Source organism: Pithys albifrons, chromosome 2 (assembly GCF_047495875.1).
Source record: "Pithys albifrons albifrons isolate INPA30051 chromosome 2, PitAlb_v1, whole genome shotgun sequence".
NCBI lineage: Eukaryota > Metazoa > Chordata > Aves > Passeriformes > Thamnophilidae > Pithys > Pithys albifrons.
Window position 1 is genome coordinate 27962213 of NC_092459.1, and position 17367 is coordinate 27979579.

At 36.9% G+C, this 17367-nt stretch overlaps 1 protein-coding gene across 1 annotated transcript in view; it reads right to left on the reverse strand.

Annotated features, from left to right (window-relative positions):
- COL9A1 (collagen type IX alpha 1 chain) overlaps positions 1-17367 on the reverse strand; it is a 68052-nt gene that overhangs the window by 17434 nt on the left and 33251 nt on the right. The window contains exons 19-28 of the mRNA XM_071547830.1: positions 16692-16745; positions 14272-14325; positions 12869-12922; positions 12107-12160; positions 11852-11905; positions 11685-11738; positions 11424-11477; positions 10290-10334; positions 9437-9490; positions 9284-9337 (exon numbers count right to left, since the gene is read on the reverse strand). Of these exons, the coding sequence (XP_071403931.1) occupies positions 9284-9337; positions 9437-9490; positions 10290-10334; positions 11424-11477; positions 11685-11738; positions 11852-11905; positions 12107-12160; positions 12869-12922; positions 14272-14325; positions 16692-16745 (531 nt within the window). The remainder of the gene's footprint in view (positions 1-9283; positions 9338-9436; positions 9491-10289; positions 10335-11423; positions 11478-11684; positions 11739-11851; positions 11906-12106; positions 12161-12868; positions 12923-14271; positions 14326-16691; positions 16746-17367) is intronic.

Genomic DNA, 17367 nt, shown 5'->3' on the forward strand with positions numbered 1-17367 from the left:
ATGATTTTCTTTCTTCATGTTTAGTGAATTACACTGCTTAAGAGTTGGTTTTAAACTTCTTTTTACTTGTGCAAAAATATCATATGCATTGAAAACGGTGAAAACATTTCTAGGTAACAGTGGTATAAAATATTTAGTTAATATTAAATGATTCAACTAATTCATTCTCCTGAGTGATTATGCACAACAAAGTTCCCTTCATGGGATTGTGGCTGAGAGTTGCCTGTTGCAAACACGTTTACTTCACTAAGGCAACTGATGCACACACTCAGCTTTAGGCTTTTTCTCAGTTTCATCACCTGACCTCCCATATGAGCACATACTTGAAAGCCTATGTTCCCACACAAACCATACACAAATGTGAAGTGTGTATGCAAAAGTCATTCTTAACAAACTCATTTATCTTCAAAAAACAAAGTCTAGACTGTTACAGGGAAGGGTAACCTTTAAAAATCCCCATTCGTAATAGTGATAAGCATGAATATGAATTTCACTGGATCTTTTTATCTTCACTTCAGGCATGTTTATCCATTCAGATCAGCATTTCACATTAGCATAACAAAACCACATCTTCATGCTGCCATCTGAATATATACTCTGGGTAAACCTAATATTGAGTTAAATTATCAAAGATTTTAAATTATTTTTGAACTAAGATACCTTTTCCGAATGGTTTTGTCTCTTATGATTAAGCCTATTAGAACACTTCAGTAAGTTTTATACCTTTATTCTCACCTGTACAGATAAACACCTGTCTGAACACAAGCCTGAGTGTGACTTGAGACATTTTTCTTACTTTCACTGTGTGAATACATAAGTGATATTTCCTATAAAAGCATGATGTAGCATTTAAGAACATAAAATATCAAGAATTGCAATTGTTACATATGTAAGTAGATAAACTGTTACATATATAACTTGGAAAAATTTGAATAAACTCAGATCTAATTATTCCAGTATTGTATACAACAGAAAATTTCAAATATGGATTTTTTTCATAATAAGAAAAATATCGTGATGTACTGAACAACAAAAGGAGATGGCAGACATGGCTTTTTGTACCAGGTCACAAATGCATTGACAGCTTCTCACACAAACTTAGGAAAGCTAACTCTACAATTCAAGAAATAATTAGGTATCCCGGAGAGAGCACAGAAGCAAACATAAATAGACTTTTCAATTAATTCCCTTCAAAATATCCTATGGAGTTAAAATAACTACTCTTTTAAAGCACTTTGTATAATTTCTAGAAGCCTTTTTGTGATAAAAGGAAAAAAAAAAAAACAAAACAGAAAAAAAGACCTCCAAATCACCTTTATCTCACAACCCAGAAGATACATTAAATTTTTATTTAGTCACATAATTCTGTACTACACCTCTGACCTGGAACACTAATACATTTCTGACGCAGGAAAGAGCAGGATTAAAATTATGATCAGCATTAGAAACACTTTTTTTCACATATGTCATAACAGTCATTTCTATACAGCAATAAAACAAAGGCACTATCACCTTTCACAAAATTAAAATCATATACTAAACCTCTAAAGGACTTCAAAGATTCTGCTGGTCATTCAAAAGTCAAGAAAAATCTTCCATTGTCACTTAAATGCAAAAAAAATCTATTGGCAAATATGTACCACAAACACTGTCAAACATAATGCTTTTCTATGGTGGTTTAAAAGAAGGTTGGTATACAGAAGACTGGAATACAAATGCATCATATTTTCCACAAACACTGACATTATGTCTGTCAGTACACATTACTTCAAGCTAAGGGCCACCACTGCAAGATCTGCAGTTTTGTTTTAGCAAGTAAGAGAACTGTAATCCAAAGAACAACAGGAATCCTGGTAGCCCATGTCATGACTTAAAAGACTGCAAAGCTTCCTCCAAGTTTTACCTGACTGAAAAAACCCTAGGATATGTTTACATTGAACTGGTTACTTTTGACTTCCTCCATAGTGGATGAATAAGAAAAGGCATTTTGAAATGTCTTCAGGGAAACATTTAAAATGCATCAGAAGTCATGTTTCTAGAAGCATCTAAGTTTTCCCCACAGCCTGTAAGAGGGTTTCTGTAATAACTGGTTTCAGCTGTTCACATCTGTATGTGGTTAGATGACATGCCCCTCTGTGCTGTAAGTCACTCACAGGCAGTTTGGCCATGTCCTCAGCCCACCTTCCTTTACACAGCAACCCTCTGTACAACACAACATGGTTTCAGGCCACCCAAAAATCAGAGGGCATCATGCATTGCTTTTACCAAACAGACTACCAGAATCTTTATGATTTTATGCACTTTTGACATTAGTTTAGAGTAAGCTAGGACAGACTGGCTTGCAACCATGTTGGTGAATGTTCCATGCCTTTAATAGCATGCAAACTATGGCTACAGATGGCCCCTAAAGCACTGCAAAGCTTGGCCTCTGTCTAGACATTGTTTCAGTTCCTGATGTTAAGCAGATCATAAGCATGTTCCAAGACTGCTCTGGCACTTCCAGGGTGTAGGCAATCCACTTCTGTTAAGTACACCATCACTTAGAACATGAGTACTGCTGAGGATAGGGCCATTCTCCCAGCCATACACATGCAGGGTGGGAAGTAACAAAATCTGCCTTCCCTTTGTTCCAAGGCAGGATTGCTGGGTCCTCAATATCTTTAAATGAAGATTTAATGTCTCTCTCACAGTTCTATCAGATCTCTATTCAGCCTTTGAATGCAACATACATAAAAGACCTTCCTTTAGGTTGTCTGTGATGGTTTTCATCCTCACTGAAATTTTGAAGATGAGACTTTTGTAGAATTCTCACAAACAGTTACAGAATGCATTCTCATGCTGAAACAGTTTCACTGGTTTATTGATTTCCTGTTCATCAGTTGAGTGGAACAATAACAAGAATGCGAATATACCTGAGGTAATTTGAATCTCACTTAGCTGCCCAAGTAATTGAAACCCTGATCAGAATCACTCGACAGGTAATCCACAGTGTATATTGTGATAAACTCTACCTAAAAAAATTGTTTAATAGTATATGTAATACCAATTTTAGTATATTCAATAGCAGTGCCACGGAGAATTAAATTTGTGCAGAATAAAAAAAGAATAAGTACATCTGGGGTCTTTTTCATATTCAAAGTCTTTTGCAAAATTATCAATTATATGCTTGTGAGACTTTAATTTATCCATTTTTTTCATGCAAAATCTCAGAGGAATTATTCAAGGATTTATCCACAGAAGTATCAATAGGACTCTTCTTTGACCCTCAGCACAGTATTGAAAAGCATCCAAGAATACAAATTACTATTTGATAGAAGAGTAAATATACAACTAACTTTCTCTGAGTTTTTAAATGTACCATTGCAGCTTTCTCTGAGTAATAATCAAATTGTACTGCTCAGGATAATGGTAAGAGCATGCCATGTTTGCCATGCTTTGGGCACAAGCAACAATCCACTACCTGCCATTCTCTTCAAAGGTGATATTGTAGCCAAATATAGAGGATAGAGACCTTCCATCCTGACTGCACCTACAGTGTTGACTGAAGTCTAGGATGGCTTTGGCACAATGAGGTACCAGACAGGAATCTGGCCCTGTTGTTTCACAAGACAAGATGGATGGCAGGAGAATTGGAGAGACTTGGAGCTTATCAGGTTTGGCTGGGATATATAGTCTGAGAGTGAGGGAGGCAAAGTGCTGCCTGTACAAACCCCTGCAGAACTGGGCAAGGTCATGTAGTTTGGGATTATTATGTAAATTCTATCCCCTGCCACTAACTGCCCATGCCAGCAGTTAACAAAAGTAGTTAACTGCTGATCACTTGGATGGGGGCAGGTTTGTCTCTCTTGGTTTTGGGGACATTTTCCCTTTCTTAGCTCGGCGGAACGGGGGAGCGGTGACTGCCGAGGAGGGAAGCTGCTCTGCTGGCACTGCTAGGGCTTCTGGCTGAGACGCTGTTTTTCTCCTCGCCGTGGCTGTTTCTCCTGATTCCTGCATCTGGGATCCCGGGCCTGTGTTCCAGCCTCACCACCACCTGCACCGTCACGGCCTGCCCGCCCCGGCTGGGGCAGTGACCCAGGAGAGAGAGAGGTGTGCAGCTGCTTTTGCAGGACACGTGGTGGTTCCCCACTTTCAGCTTTCTTTTTCCTTCATCTGGGACAAGAGACACAGAGTTCATCTGAGAGCTAACCACTCGTCTGTCTCGCTGGAGAGGGACTGGGAACTACTGGGAACTCACTCCGCAGCCAGCCGGACTGTGACATTTGACACTGCTTAAGTATAACTTTCCTCCTGGAGGAAAACCTGCTGGGTTTTGTTGTTGGTTTTTTTTCTTTCTCTTGTGGTGTTGGGGAAGCAGTTTGCACTAGTCTGTTTATATATAGCAGTTAAGAACAGTTATCCTTCTTGTATTAAATTCCTTTTTTCCTTAAATTTTATAAAGAGTGGCATGATTATTGTGGAGAAGGCCCCCTCCCCCGCTTGTAAGTAAACATTTTGAGTTCTTTCCTCTCAAACAGGTCAGAAAGTTCAGTCAAACTCCTTTAGAGGCTTAGGTTTACTGCATAAAAAGGGTACCTGGCAAGACGGAAATGCAATGTTTCCTTTTGACTCTGCCATAAACTGTGCAATGCTAAATAACACTTTAGCCATACCTGAAACATAAACTGTGATGCTACTTGTGGAACACCTTTGAAATCATACATACAAAACATGTCCAGTACCAATATCAACTACAGAAAGTGACCTGTTATTTCAACTGCAGTAATGTAAAAAGACTAGGATAGAAACGCTACATTTTATTTATACTGTTAGGGTAACCAAACTTACATATCAGTATAAAATAACTTAAGATGCTGGAAACAGTGTTCTTATCCAACTTAGATTGTCCAACATTTTAGTACTAAGTTCAAGGTACTCTCCAGGCTTCCTCTTTAAAATGAGACAAAGGCACATCCAGATAGCAAGAGAGAAAGTCAGCCCAACTGACCAGGGCTCCTCAGAAGTCTCCCAGAGGGGTTATGATATCAAATCTTAGGCAGCTGAATATTTAAGCTCTGTTGCTAATATTGGGACAACATGTATTACACCCCAATTAGAAAACAACTTATACGCACTGGCCTACATATACATCAAGTTTGCTAAATGTGCTAGACAGTTACTGAACTTAAAGTGGTTACTTAAGTGTTATGAGCTCTCTGCAAAACCACAGGATGGAATACATGTTCTCCAAATGTTTACAATTTAAATGTTAAATAGCTGATGAAAAGGAAAGGATGAAAAAGCATAGACAAGGGTCAGTATTTTTGGCAGACACATTATGAATAATTAAATCTTACTAAATCTCAGTAAATATGAAAGAAAATTGTTAAGCAGCTTAGGGAGCATGGTTAAATTCTGTTGATTAGGAATGACACTCCCAGATTTGAGAATTCTTTCCTTTGGGCCACCTGCCATGAGGATTGACTTAGAAAGGCTTAAATTCCAAAAGAGTTTGGTAATTATGTGGATAGGTTAGACTTGTGTGACGCAAAAATAAGGTTTACCAAGAAAACAGAGTGGAATGAAGAATATGTTTAATTTAGAAATAAAAGGCAAACTTTTCATATTGCTCCAGTTGTTTTTCTCATTTACTTAATGGTTGAATAGTAAAACATTTTTTACCCCCACTCAGGTGCCAGTGGAAGTTTTCTAAGGAAAAATAGTAACAGACTAAAATGCTACTTTTTAAAGTCATTTTCTCCTACCAATAGTTGTGAGAAATGAAGGAAGAGTCTCACAACACATGAGTTTGATGAGTTTTAATTGGAGATAGTAATTTTCTTTTCAAACGTTTCATATCTTCCCTGTGAAACTGTAAAAGTCTGCAGACTCACAAAAGGCCAAATTCTGTGCTGTTCAGTAAAAATACCTTCACAGCTACTTACCAATAGAAGTTTAGCAATGAAAATAACATTGAAATAACATGGTTTATGCCCAGAGCACTCTACAGATTATTTTGCAAATTGGGCAGAAGCATTAGTTTGTCCCACAGAATCATTGCTGATAGTGCTCTGTTGTGTAACTTTGCAAAAAACTACATTCTAGTTGAAGTGAAAAATTTGTCTCAAAAAGATGTCTTGCAAGTACATAGAGCTGAAAAGCCAGGTGATTTTTAAATATAACACAAATGTAGACGTGTTGGTTTTCCTTAGTCAGACACCAGCCTGCTGTCCTTTTAGCAGTGTCATCTTTGTAATCCCTCCACAAACCTTCAGCAGAGGTTTCACCAGCTCTACAGTTCTGGCCCTTGTGGAGATACCAGCCATGCTGTCTTTCCCCAGGTGCAATGTGAACAACACAGGTAAGGAAAATGGGAAAGTGAATTGGATCTCGTGTTGCTGTTGTTGTGCAGCAAATACACTAAAGGACTAAAATTCCCCATATCCTGAAAAACTTCAAGGTTTTTTCCTACTCTGAAAGCCCTCTTGACCTCTGCCTGAGTCTTCTCTACCAATAGTGAAATGGAACAAAGGGGGAAAGGAGAAAGAAAAGAACTGAAGTGAGTGCTAAAGTAGATAATTCAAAATAAGCAGAAAAATGGCAAGAAAAATATTTGAATAGTAATGATAAAACCCTCAGGCTTTGAAAGGTTTTGGTTGTAAAACTTTGGTCAAAACTATTAAGTGTTAAAGTTGTGAGAAAATTTGAAAATGTGAAAAAAAAATCCAAGAAAAGTTCTCTTTAGGTCAATTATAAGAGCTTTTCTTGACTTATTTTCAAATTTTCTAGTTTTGGAAGTTTGACAGAAGGATAGAGTTCTAAAAGCTAAGACTCAAATGTATCTGCTACATGTACGTGCTGCAGAAGAGAAATTCTGCTCTGAAAATAAATATCAACTCAGCTTAGACCAAAGCTCTGTGAGGTTCAGTAGTTCAACCCTGTGTCCTTTCAAAACAAAAACAATCCTGATCATTCCTTTTTCTTGTGTAAATGTAAAGTGTTCCCTAAAAGAAAACAGAACATCATTCCAATCATATGCTGCCTGCAGTCTTAGATCAATGGAAGCTAACACATTGAAGTAGATTACTGTTCAATGTTGCACATACAAACTTACTTTACAATCAATAATTTACTTTGTTTCTCCATTTTGTGTTGACCATAAATATTTTCTTTCTATGTTTTTGTTCTAATCTTTACATGCTTTCCAAAATGAGTGCAGTTTGGAAATACAGAGAAAATAAAGGCTGCTCTCTAGAGTGATAAACAGAAAAATCATTGTATTTAATCTGCATTAAGTATTTCTGTCCATCTACTGGGCTACTAATAATTAACCTTGTGTGTCAACCCCTGTTCTACGGGCTGCTGATTTTGTAAATTCATGTTCACATTGAAAGGATTAAAAGCATAGTTTAGCAGATTACAGTGCATTATCAAGAGTGGGCAATTACTTTGGTCTGATTCAATTACATTTCTTGATTCTTTCACAAGAATACAATATCAGCCTAAGAAGAACCAGGCAGAAAACTTTTCCTAGTTTATCCAACACTTTTAGAATAAAAAGAATAAATATTTGCAAGTTGGGTATTTGGGAGGCTGAAGATAGCTGTATTCCATCCTAGGAAGTGTATGCTCATATAATCCCATTTTTAAATCATCATTAGGCAGCTGTGGACACAGCACATACAAAGATTCAGTCCAAAATAAATGTGATCTCATGAAATAATGCATCTAGCACACAATAACACAAACCACAGAAGAAAATAGAAGAAAACAAAAACTGTTACTTGGCTGACTGCTAGTGTATGTTTAGGAGGTAATTCAGAGAAGATATTCCTGACCCAGGAAATAGCCTCACAAATATCTATCACAGACAGTAGCTCACTAAGCCCTGTATGAGAACAACACTACAACTGCACAAGCAAAACCTATGTCATGGTATGATAGCAAAAGCTCAGAAAATTCCAGGAAACTATCCCTATAGTATCAGTGGCAAGAGAGAAGCTTGAGAAAGCAATTGCTTACAGAGCTGGGAGCGTTGTTAATGTTGCAAAAATGAGTCTTGGTACATGAAAATTTTCTTCAAATCACTGAGCTTCTCATCCCTCACAGAAGCATTAACAGCAAAGGGAACTTAGATCAGCCTTATGCAGCTTCAAACCATATCAGGCCCACTCTAGAGGGAATCAGAAAGCAGTACATAGCAAACTCTCTAGTATCCAATTGTCCTTTGTCTTCAAAACTGAGCTTTAGCAAACATCATCTGTTCACTCTCCTTAGCAGTTTTATTTCCTGCAGCAAGCTACCTGCCCAGCAGTAGTTTCTCCAGTCTTTCAAATCTTTCTACTGTTAAGGAAAATCTCCAGGCAACGAAATTAAAAACATCAGTGTTTCCAGTTAGAGATAATACCATAGTTCACATCACTACAGCTACATTCGTAATGCCAACCAGAACAGGTCAAGGCACAGACCCAAGCAGCATCCCAACGTCATCCATGGCATGCCTTTGTTGGCAAAATGGACTTCCCTATATAATGCCCAAGAACAGTTTTGGGAACACAAGCAAGAGACCGTTCCCCATGAGCAATCTGTTTGTACCCAGCCTGCTCCCAGACATGAGGGGTGTTAAGGGAGTTTGGCAGCATGAAGGCAAACCACTCCAGGCCAGTTGACCAGTGTGCTGAGGACAGTCTCCAGCCTTTTCCTTTATAAGGAGGACAGACACCTACCCTTCCCTTGCCTCACTGTTCACAATATAGGTAGTAAAAATAGGTCCTAGCAAAAAAAAAAAAAATCATGTTCTGAATATTAATCCAAAGTTCTAAATCTCAGAATATAAAGCTGAGAGTTGTAATATACAGCACAAGCTTCTTTAAGAGGCTGGAACAGTTAAAGAAAAGAGCAAGTGATCTACTGACACTGAATTTGAGCTTTTCAGTGCCAGGGTTGGGAAGAGAGTGTTGCAATGGAAGAACAGAAAATTGGTTACAGCTTTTTGTCACAAACCACTCTCATTCCTTCTGTTTGAGCTTTTACTTGGCATATTTAAAGACAAGAAGAATAGAAACAAAGGCACAAAATCTAACTTTTCACCAAAGACAGAAACAGTCACAGAGCACGTGCATCTGTATTTCTTTATTTGATGATGCACACCCAACTAATACAGAAGGGGGATAAAGAACAACTTTAATTAAAAAAAAATCATTTGTGCTGAATAATAATTTTACCTCATGGTTAGCTACAGCAGCCCTAACTTGAGACATTGCGATATTCCATACACTCAATTAGAAATTTATTCCATACTTACTGGTGGTCCCCGGGGTCCTGTTGGACCTGCTTCTCCCTCTGGGCCTCGCTGACCCTGTTTTGGGAAACAAATTTTAAATGCAACAAATTTTCTTTGCACAATGCAACAGAAAAACATTTTTCTAGATCTTTTGGATAAAATTAATGATTTTACCTGTTTACCTGAATTTCCCATCAACCCTGGTACCCCAGGAGAACCTCTATCACCCTATTGGATAGAAGATGAAAAGTATTAGTCAAGCCAATGGTTTGGTATTCCATTTTAAAGTAAAAAATAAAATAAGAAAAGAAATAAGGTAAAAAAAATCAGCCTGAATTAATTTTTATTTTATTATGGTTTTGTTTTACCTTTCATCTAATTCCTTCTATCTAATTTTTCAAAAGTCACATTTCAGTTCCTTTGTTGATTACATACTGAAAAATCCCAAAGAGATTTGATTGCTGCTCTCAAATCACAGAACGCAATATTATTTCGTGTAATTTCAGTCAAAACTCATGTCTCAATCTAGTTTTCTTTTTCAATTACTTGCAACTAAACTCAAACATTTTTATCTGAAACATTCGATAGTTCCAATCGTACAACACCATTTTAAGCTTAATTGGAATTGATGCTGCAATTTGGTGGTACCTAAATAGAGAGAACAACCTCTGTGATTCAATCAGCTTATGGCAGTTAGCAATATTATTTTTATTATAAGATCCCTCATTTCAAACTGCAGTGAGGTAATCATGCCACATGCCTCCTCTAGCAATGACTTCCACAAATTTAAAAGGAAATGGGCTTTTATTTAGGTAGTATTTAATGCCTGGATCATGAAAACCACACCATGTATCATAAGAATCATGAAAATTCACAGGACTAGAGTTGATTAAAAATATATTTAATTCCTTCAAAAAAGATTTATCTCTTACCACAAGAGAAAGTTAGTACAATCTCACTGAATACTTTAGAAGTTGATAAGCACAAACACAGTATTACAAGAAAGTCAATAGTTATGATGTTTTACCTTTGGTCCAGGAATACCTTTCACACCTGGAGAGCCTGGTAAACCCTGAAAGAAATAGGATTTGTATTTATTTGTTGTTAAAGGGATTGGAGCTGGTGTTAAAAAACATCTTTCTCATGCTTGAGTATTTCTAATCCTTTCACTTGATATTGGAGATCTTTCATCCAATAGACCCAGCTTACAAATTTACAAAGTAACAGATAAGGACTATTACTCTGTCTTCACAAACTGCAAAAGGAGCATGGAAAAGTAAAAGCCTGTGACTTTTGCTGGTTCAGACTGAAAATAGATTGTTGGTCCCAGTATGATGAGGCTGAAGTATGGAGATAAACAGGTTTTGTACACATTTCTATCCTTCCCCACTTCTGTGTAACAGCTCATAGCAAGTATGATTTTACCAAATTTTCTTCTAAGCTGAAGAGTTCACTTAGTATTACAAATTTACGGTCAGTTCTGGTTTAATACTCCTTAACTCCATTCTCACAGCAATTACTCTATAGCACGGTGTTTTATAGAGGTTTCTACTTAGCTTTTGACAATTGGCACAGTTTTCAAACCTACTCAGTTAATGCCCCAGGATTACCTTCTAAGAGTCCATAAAGGACTAGTCATTCCCTGTAAGTTCATCACAGGAGATACAAAAGAAAACTCGAAAGTTGCACCCTCCAGAAAGAAAGATGAGTGTGATGCATTCCAGATGTTCTGAGCCAGGAGAACATCAAAAGATGACTGTTCATCTAGGGTATGTTAGACTAGCAGGTCAGTTTTTGCTGCTTGTCCTGGGGATAGGTTTGACCCGAGGCAATACAGTGAGACCAGCTCTAACTGTGGGGTAACACCATTATATCCACAGGGTCTTTGGTATGAGAAACACTTAAAGAGCTGCACAGTGGCCACAAATGTGCTGCGAGACCAAGTTCCTCAAAATGGCACCATAAGGAGATTTAGGCTTTTGTGCAAAAGTTTTGGATACACATAGCAGAATTTCCCCTTGCATTACACATACTCTCCCTGGGTCTTTTGCTTAGATTTTCACTTAAATTACTCCACTGTCAGGCTCAAATTAACATATACATGGCCTTTCTGTGGTTTGAACTGAACCCACCTTGCAAAGGTGAAATACCTGATACTTACTGGCAGTCCCTGAAGCCCTATATCACCTGGAGCTCCAGGTTTTCCTGGTTCACCCTGTAAAACAATTTAAGTTGTAATTTATGCAAATCAAACATAATGGAAAATTTGATTTCTAGAATAGAGTTGGAATACTTTTAGATCTGTAGTATGGGAAATTTGATTCAATGACCCTAATAATGTTTCTAAACCCACAGGCAGCAAGCAGCCACCAGTGAGCAAACATGGATACCAAAGCTCAGACATATGCCAACTGTGCCTTACTTTTGCTCCAGGCATTCCAGGGATCCCTTCCCGACCATCAACTCCTGGTAAGCCCTTGAAAGAAGGAAAAAAGAAAAAGATTAATGTAGTTTTGGAGAGATTTTGCCCAAGCACCAATATACAAATTAACATCACATGAAGCAAATGAAGAAATTAAATATACATACAGGCTCTCCTTTTGGCCCAGGGAGACCATTTATTCCTCTTGTACCTTGAGGTCCCTAATAATAATAACCACAATAATTATCATAATCATAATAATATTTTTTTAAAAAATTAAACTAAACACATTGAAATGACAGATGAAAAGAATGTCAACACATATGCATTACTTTGAGAATACCAATTACACTCTATGTTTAAATGCTATTAAGCAACCAATGTTTGCAAGTCGACATGAGTCAAAATTAATCTATACTCACCCTTTCTCCCTTTGGACCCATCTCTCCAAGGGGACCTCTCTGTCCTTGATCTCCCTACAGAAAAAAAATTATTTTAGAAATAAAACCAGAATAAACTTTCTTGCATTTATTAGTTAAAACTCTCAGAATATCAACAAGTAAAATTCACACTTGGTTAAAGCAGACATCTCAAACTCATATTACATATAAAAGTGCAGTTTCTTAAAACTGCAGCTGACAGCCACATTTTCAAAAAGCACAGCTCAAGCCATCCCCCTGGGATTTCAGGAGTGTATAAGACAAGGATGTTGCACTTACTTGTTTAACCCAAACAGCTATGGGCTATTCCAAGCACAAATTCCAGCTATGGAAGCAGGAATCAGGAAAAAAATAATAAAAAATACCACCAAACAACAAAATAAACCCCACACCCAAACAAAGTGCACAGACACAAAGAAACCCCCAACAGAAAACGTCAAAGGGCACAAGTTGCCCTTTACAGGTTTTGTTCCAGCTTTCTGGAAAATTCCAAGCCACCCTAATGCTCAGTAGCACTCAGAAGGAAGAGGTAACCATAACCTATTAAAAAGTTTAAATGTGTTCATCTACCTCACAATTCTTTGAGGATATTAAGAGATAATAGACGTAATATCACTGTAATATCATTTACTCACCTGTGGCAAATGAATAGAATTGGATTTATGAGAGGCTTTTTGATTCATACAAAGTTTCAGAACTTAGTATCTAAGTGGGAAGTGTTTGGTTAACATACACTCTACTTACAGGTGCACCAGGAAGACCTTGGGGACCAGGATCACCGTCAAGCCCACGAGCTCCCTACAAAACAGGTAGGTAACACAAGACATCAAAATTAACTGCTGGCACACAAAAAACTTATGCATCCTTCTGGTTTGCTGGGAGCTGCAAATTATCTACAGCTGAGGAGTTTTTATAGCTCCGATTAAAGAAAAGATGGCAATTTTTTTCTTAATCTATCTTGGGTTTTATGGGATTTTGAAAGCTAGTATTTTTTAACTATGAAATAATATCAGTTACAAAGTGACATTCACATCATTCTCTAAAAAATCATATTGGACAGCAAGAAGGTAGCCCTTTACACACTACTTCAGAAACTATCTGTGTTTTTTTCTTTAACAATACCATATCCTTCACCACATAATAGAATAACAGCAAAATAAAGAGAATTGTCAAGTGCAGTGCAGCTATTTTTATCACATATCTTCAGGGAAACAATGTAACTGCTACTCTGTGAGTAAATTTAAATGGAGAAAAAATGTTTTAAAAAAGATATAGAGAAAATATGGAACTCCTTTGTCAAAGAGATGTAGTAAATATTTTGAATAAAGACCACAAAAGTAACTATGAAGAATTAGAAGACACAAATGCCAGAAAAGCAAAGTAAAACAGAAATAGCTTGGCGTATGTGTCCAAGAGGTTGGGAAGGATCAGTCATGGAAAGATTCATTATCAGAAGAAATTTAATGCTGTCTCAGAAGACAGACAACCACAAGATAAGGTTCTTGTGATTTCAGTTCTGGAGGAGACAATGGCAGGATTGCTACATTCTAGTCCTTCCAGAAATTTTTACCATACAGATTTAGCAAGATCATGAGACTACAAAGGTAACAGCCAGTTTTGAAGTAACAGTTAGAAATACTTTGATAAACAGAAGGAAAATTACCCAGCAAAGTCATAGCATTGCATAAACATTAATTACACTGGCAGCAATTTAAGACACAGAGATGTTAAAGACAGAAAAAATGGGAAAAAAAAAAAACAACAAACCAACAAACTCTCAATAAAAAATTCTGTCCAAAAATGGGATGATAGAAGCAAAACACTTCAGGAAGATGCAAATCAGGGAGGGACTACTTAATAAATTTTAGCTTTAAATAAAACCCATTGTAGTTTATAACTGCTATAGCTTGCTATCTTGCTAACTACATACTTGTACCCCTGCAAAACTACTCTAAATCCCAGGATCAGAGACGAAGGTCTGAACAGTACATGTCCTATACTAATCAGAAGGACTGAGCTGCCTGTCTTCCTATTAGAAGTGAAAAAATGAAGGAAAAATACAGAACCTTAAAGAAAGTTTAAAAACATGCATGTGTGTACAGTTTTTTAATACAGGCCATATTATGGACAGAAAAGTTAATACTCACTTTGGTACCTTTAGGTCCCATTATACCAGTTATACCTCTGATACCCAAGATGCCCTGAAAAAGAAAAGTATATTCAAATTATGCTTAAATCTTTTCATCAGAACTCTCCTAGTTTTCAGACAGAAGAATTCTACATGCCTGCTTTATGCTTATTTTACTCTTTTCTTAGTAAATATGGAGAAGTTCAGCTGCTGCTCTATTAGAATACTTAACTTATAGGGTAATTTGATATGTTACTAATTTAAGATTTTAAAAATAATTTAAAAAGCTATCTGGATGAATTATAAAACCACAAATAAAAACATAAAATAAATACAAATTATAAAATAACACTGTAAGAGTGAAAACACCCACTGATTGCTCTTTTTAATTGCAATAGATTTGAAGCACTCTCTCCATGCAGCTTGTGTGAGAGGAACACACGAAAGCCAGATGTGCAAAAGTGCTAAGTTGTCTTAAGTAGGGCATAGGATAGATGCAGGAGAAAGGTACCATCAGACTTTATAGAACTCCAGAGTCTTTACAGACCTCCAGAGTCCAGGGCAAGGGTTTTGAGAGCACAAGTACTAAGTTTATATGCCCACCACACCTGACAGGGTGAACTGAGTAAACATGCTGCTGCAGCTGGATGTGTTATAACTATCATCACTTCCCTTCAAAATACAGTCTCATAGGAGATTTGGCTTCAATTTCTTGTTTTTCCTGGGGGACTAAAACTACTTGAGATGTCTCCTCCCTGTAGAGACCAAACTCTCAGCTATATGTTTGTCGGGCAACTAGAAGAGTACACTACAACTGTGTTAATGAAACAGCTTACAGGCATTTCACTGCAGCACAGGCAAAACTACTCCTTGAACCAGACTCTACACTGGCAGCCTTTACTTGCTCCTAACAAATTTACATGGAATCTTGCACAAAACAGTTAATGCCTTGTCAGCCCAAAACATGAGAAAAATCATGATAATGCAACAATGACTAACAGCAGCCCAACAAGGGAGACAGCAACAGTCTAATCCTGCTACTAAGATCAGAGATGGAAGTAGGCACACAGTGGTACCCACTACCTGCTATCAACAGCAACACCTCTGCCAGAGGTGGCTCTCTCATGCAAATCTTGTCAATGCAATACGTAGGTTAGATTGCAGGTGCTCCTGTTGAGACTCGATGCCAAATGTCTTCCATTCATTTATGTAAAGCACATACAATAAAGCATAGTGGAATCTACAGCCTCTCCATCCATATCTCTAAAGCTTTGTCTGTCCTCTTTTCCATAGGTTGTCTATCTGACACCACTTTCTGCATATTATGAATACTACATTCTAATAAAAACCAATTATTTTAAAGCTTTTTTGTAAGGTCACCAAATGGTGAAACAGTGAAATGTTATGAGTAATGCATTTAAAAAAAAATAAGGAAAAGAAAGTCAACCATTAATTGGTTTTGAATTCTGCTGTTATTCCATGATGATTGAAGAACTTTACCAAACTGAGTTATATGAATTGGTCCCTTTCAGACATCAGAAGATGGCTATTACGTAAGTACTTTGTCTGCACCAGGGCACCAGGGATACTTTTTTCAGAATCAAACATAAGAAGGAATGCACACCTTCCTTTACTTAGTCTGTTCTTTCTTTGTCTTTCTGTAGTCGTAATACAGAGGTTTATGTCATCTTATGTTTATGTTTATAGAAAATTTTTGAATTTAGAATTTGGATGTCACATGCATTAAGGCAAATTGCTGCATAATACCACATGTGGCCATCAATGACATTAAATAATTTCATATCTAAGAAAAAAGCATAAGACCCAATCAGAAAATAGATCACAGAAATTAAATGACCCCTTTATTATTTTCCCTGACCCTTTTCAGCCATGGTAACTATAACAGCTCCTCACAAGGAACAAGCTGAGGAGGTTTGTGCCAGAACTAAGTACAGTGAAGCAGGGCAAGAAAATAACTCCAAAATCACACATATACTGTGATTTCTACTTCATCCGCAAGTTGGTTACTTATCCTCATCCACAAGGCTACTTCATCCTCTTAGCTAAGTCTGATTTCACAGTTGATCATGTTTCAAACACTAGCTTTGCAAGGATGAAGTCAGAATCACCAAAATTATGGAAAGAAATGCCAAGAAAAAAAATCCAACTATTCTCACAATCTAAGCACAACACAAAATGTAGAACATGAAATGGTTTTCAAAATTAGCCTTTCCATAGAACTATGTGTAGCTTTGTGTCAATCAACAAAGTAGCTTTTTGGAGGGACTTAAAAAGTTCTACTTCTATTCATAGACGATATGGCAGATAAAGTGAAATATGTATGGAGATTTTATAGTATCTGTTTTCTTACAACAATAAGAAAAAAGATATGACATAGTGAACTAAATGGGTAACACTATTTAAGAGGAAATACTTTACTGGAGGGCCTTGAGCTCCCACTTCACCAATGGGTCCTTGGTCTCCTTCTTCACCCTGGGAAAGCAAAAGGAATCCATAGTTCATCCATACTATGCATATTGCTCTCTCATTGTACAAGGTGAATTAACTATTTAGTTTTCTGTCAATATGAAATCCAAAAAATCAAACGAAATGAAATCCAAATGAAGTCACACTACTTCCTCAGACAGATGCTCATTCAGGTTCACATTCTAGTCAACTATTGGTCAATAGGGCAATTTCAAAGAATAATGATATTTTACTCTAAATCTTTCATTCCTTATTTTCTTGACATTAATCCCTTTAGGTTTTCTTGTTCTTCTAGATTAAAAGTGCGATTAAGCTATTTTCATATATGTGATATGTACTGAATATGCCAGTATGTCTGCATCACAATACTGTATGGCACTTCAGAATTTTTTGAAAATAAAAATGGTAAAATATCTTATCTGGCTAAACCTCTCTTTGGTTACATGGTAACCTCTTTTGTAAAATGCACACTAATGGAACAGTACGTACTGCCAGTTTAATTTGCAAAAAGCAATAAGAGAGCATCCAGAGTAAAAAAAGGGAAGCTATTTCTGACAAATTAATGACCTTTCTAACATGCTTAGGAATAGAGTGCAGGGTTTTTTAAAAACTTTTCTCTGATGCTCTT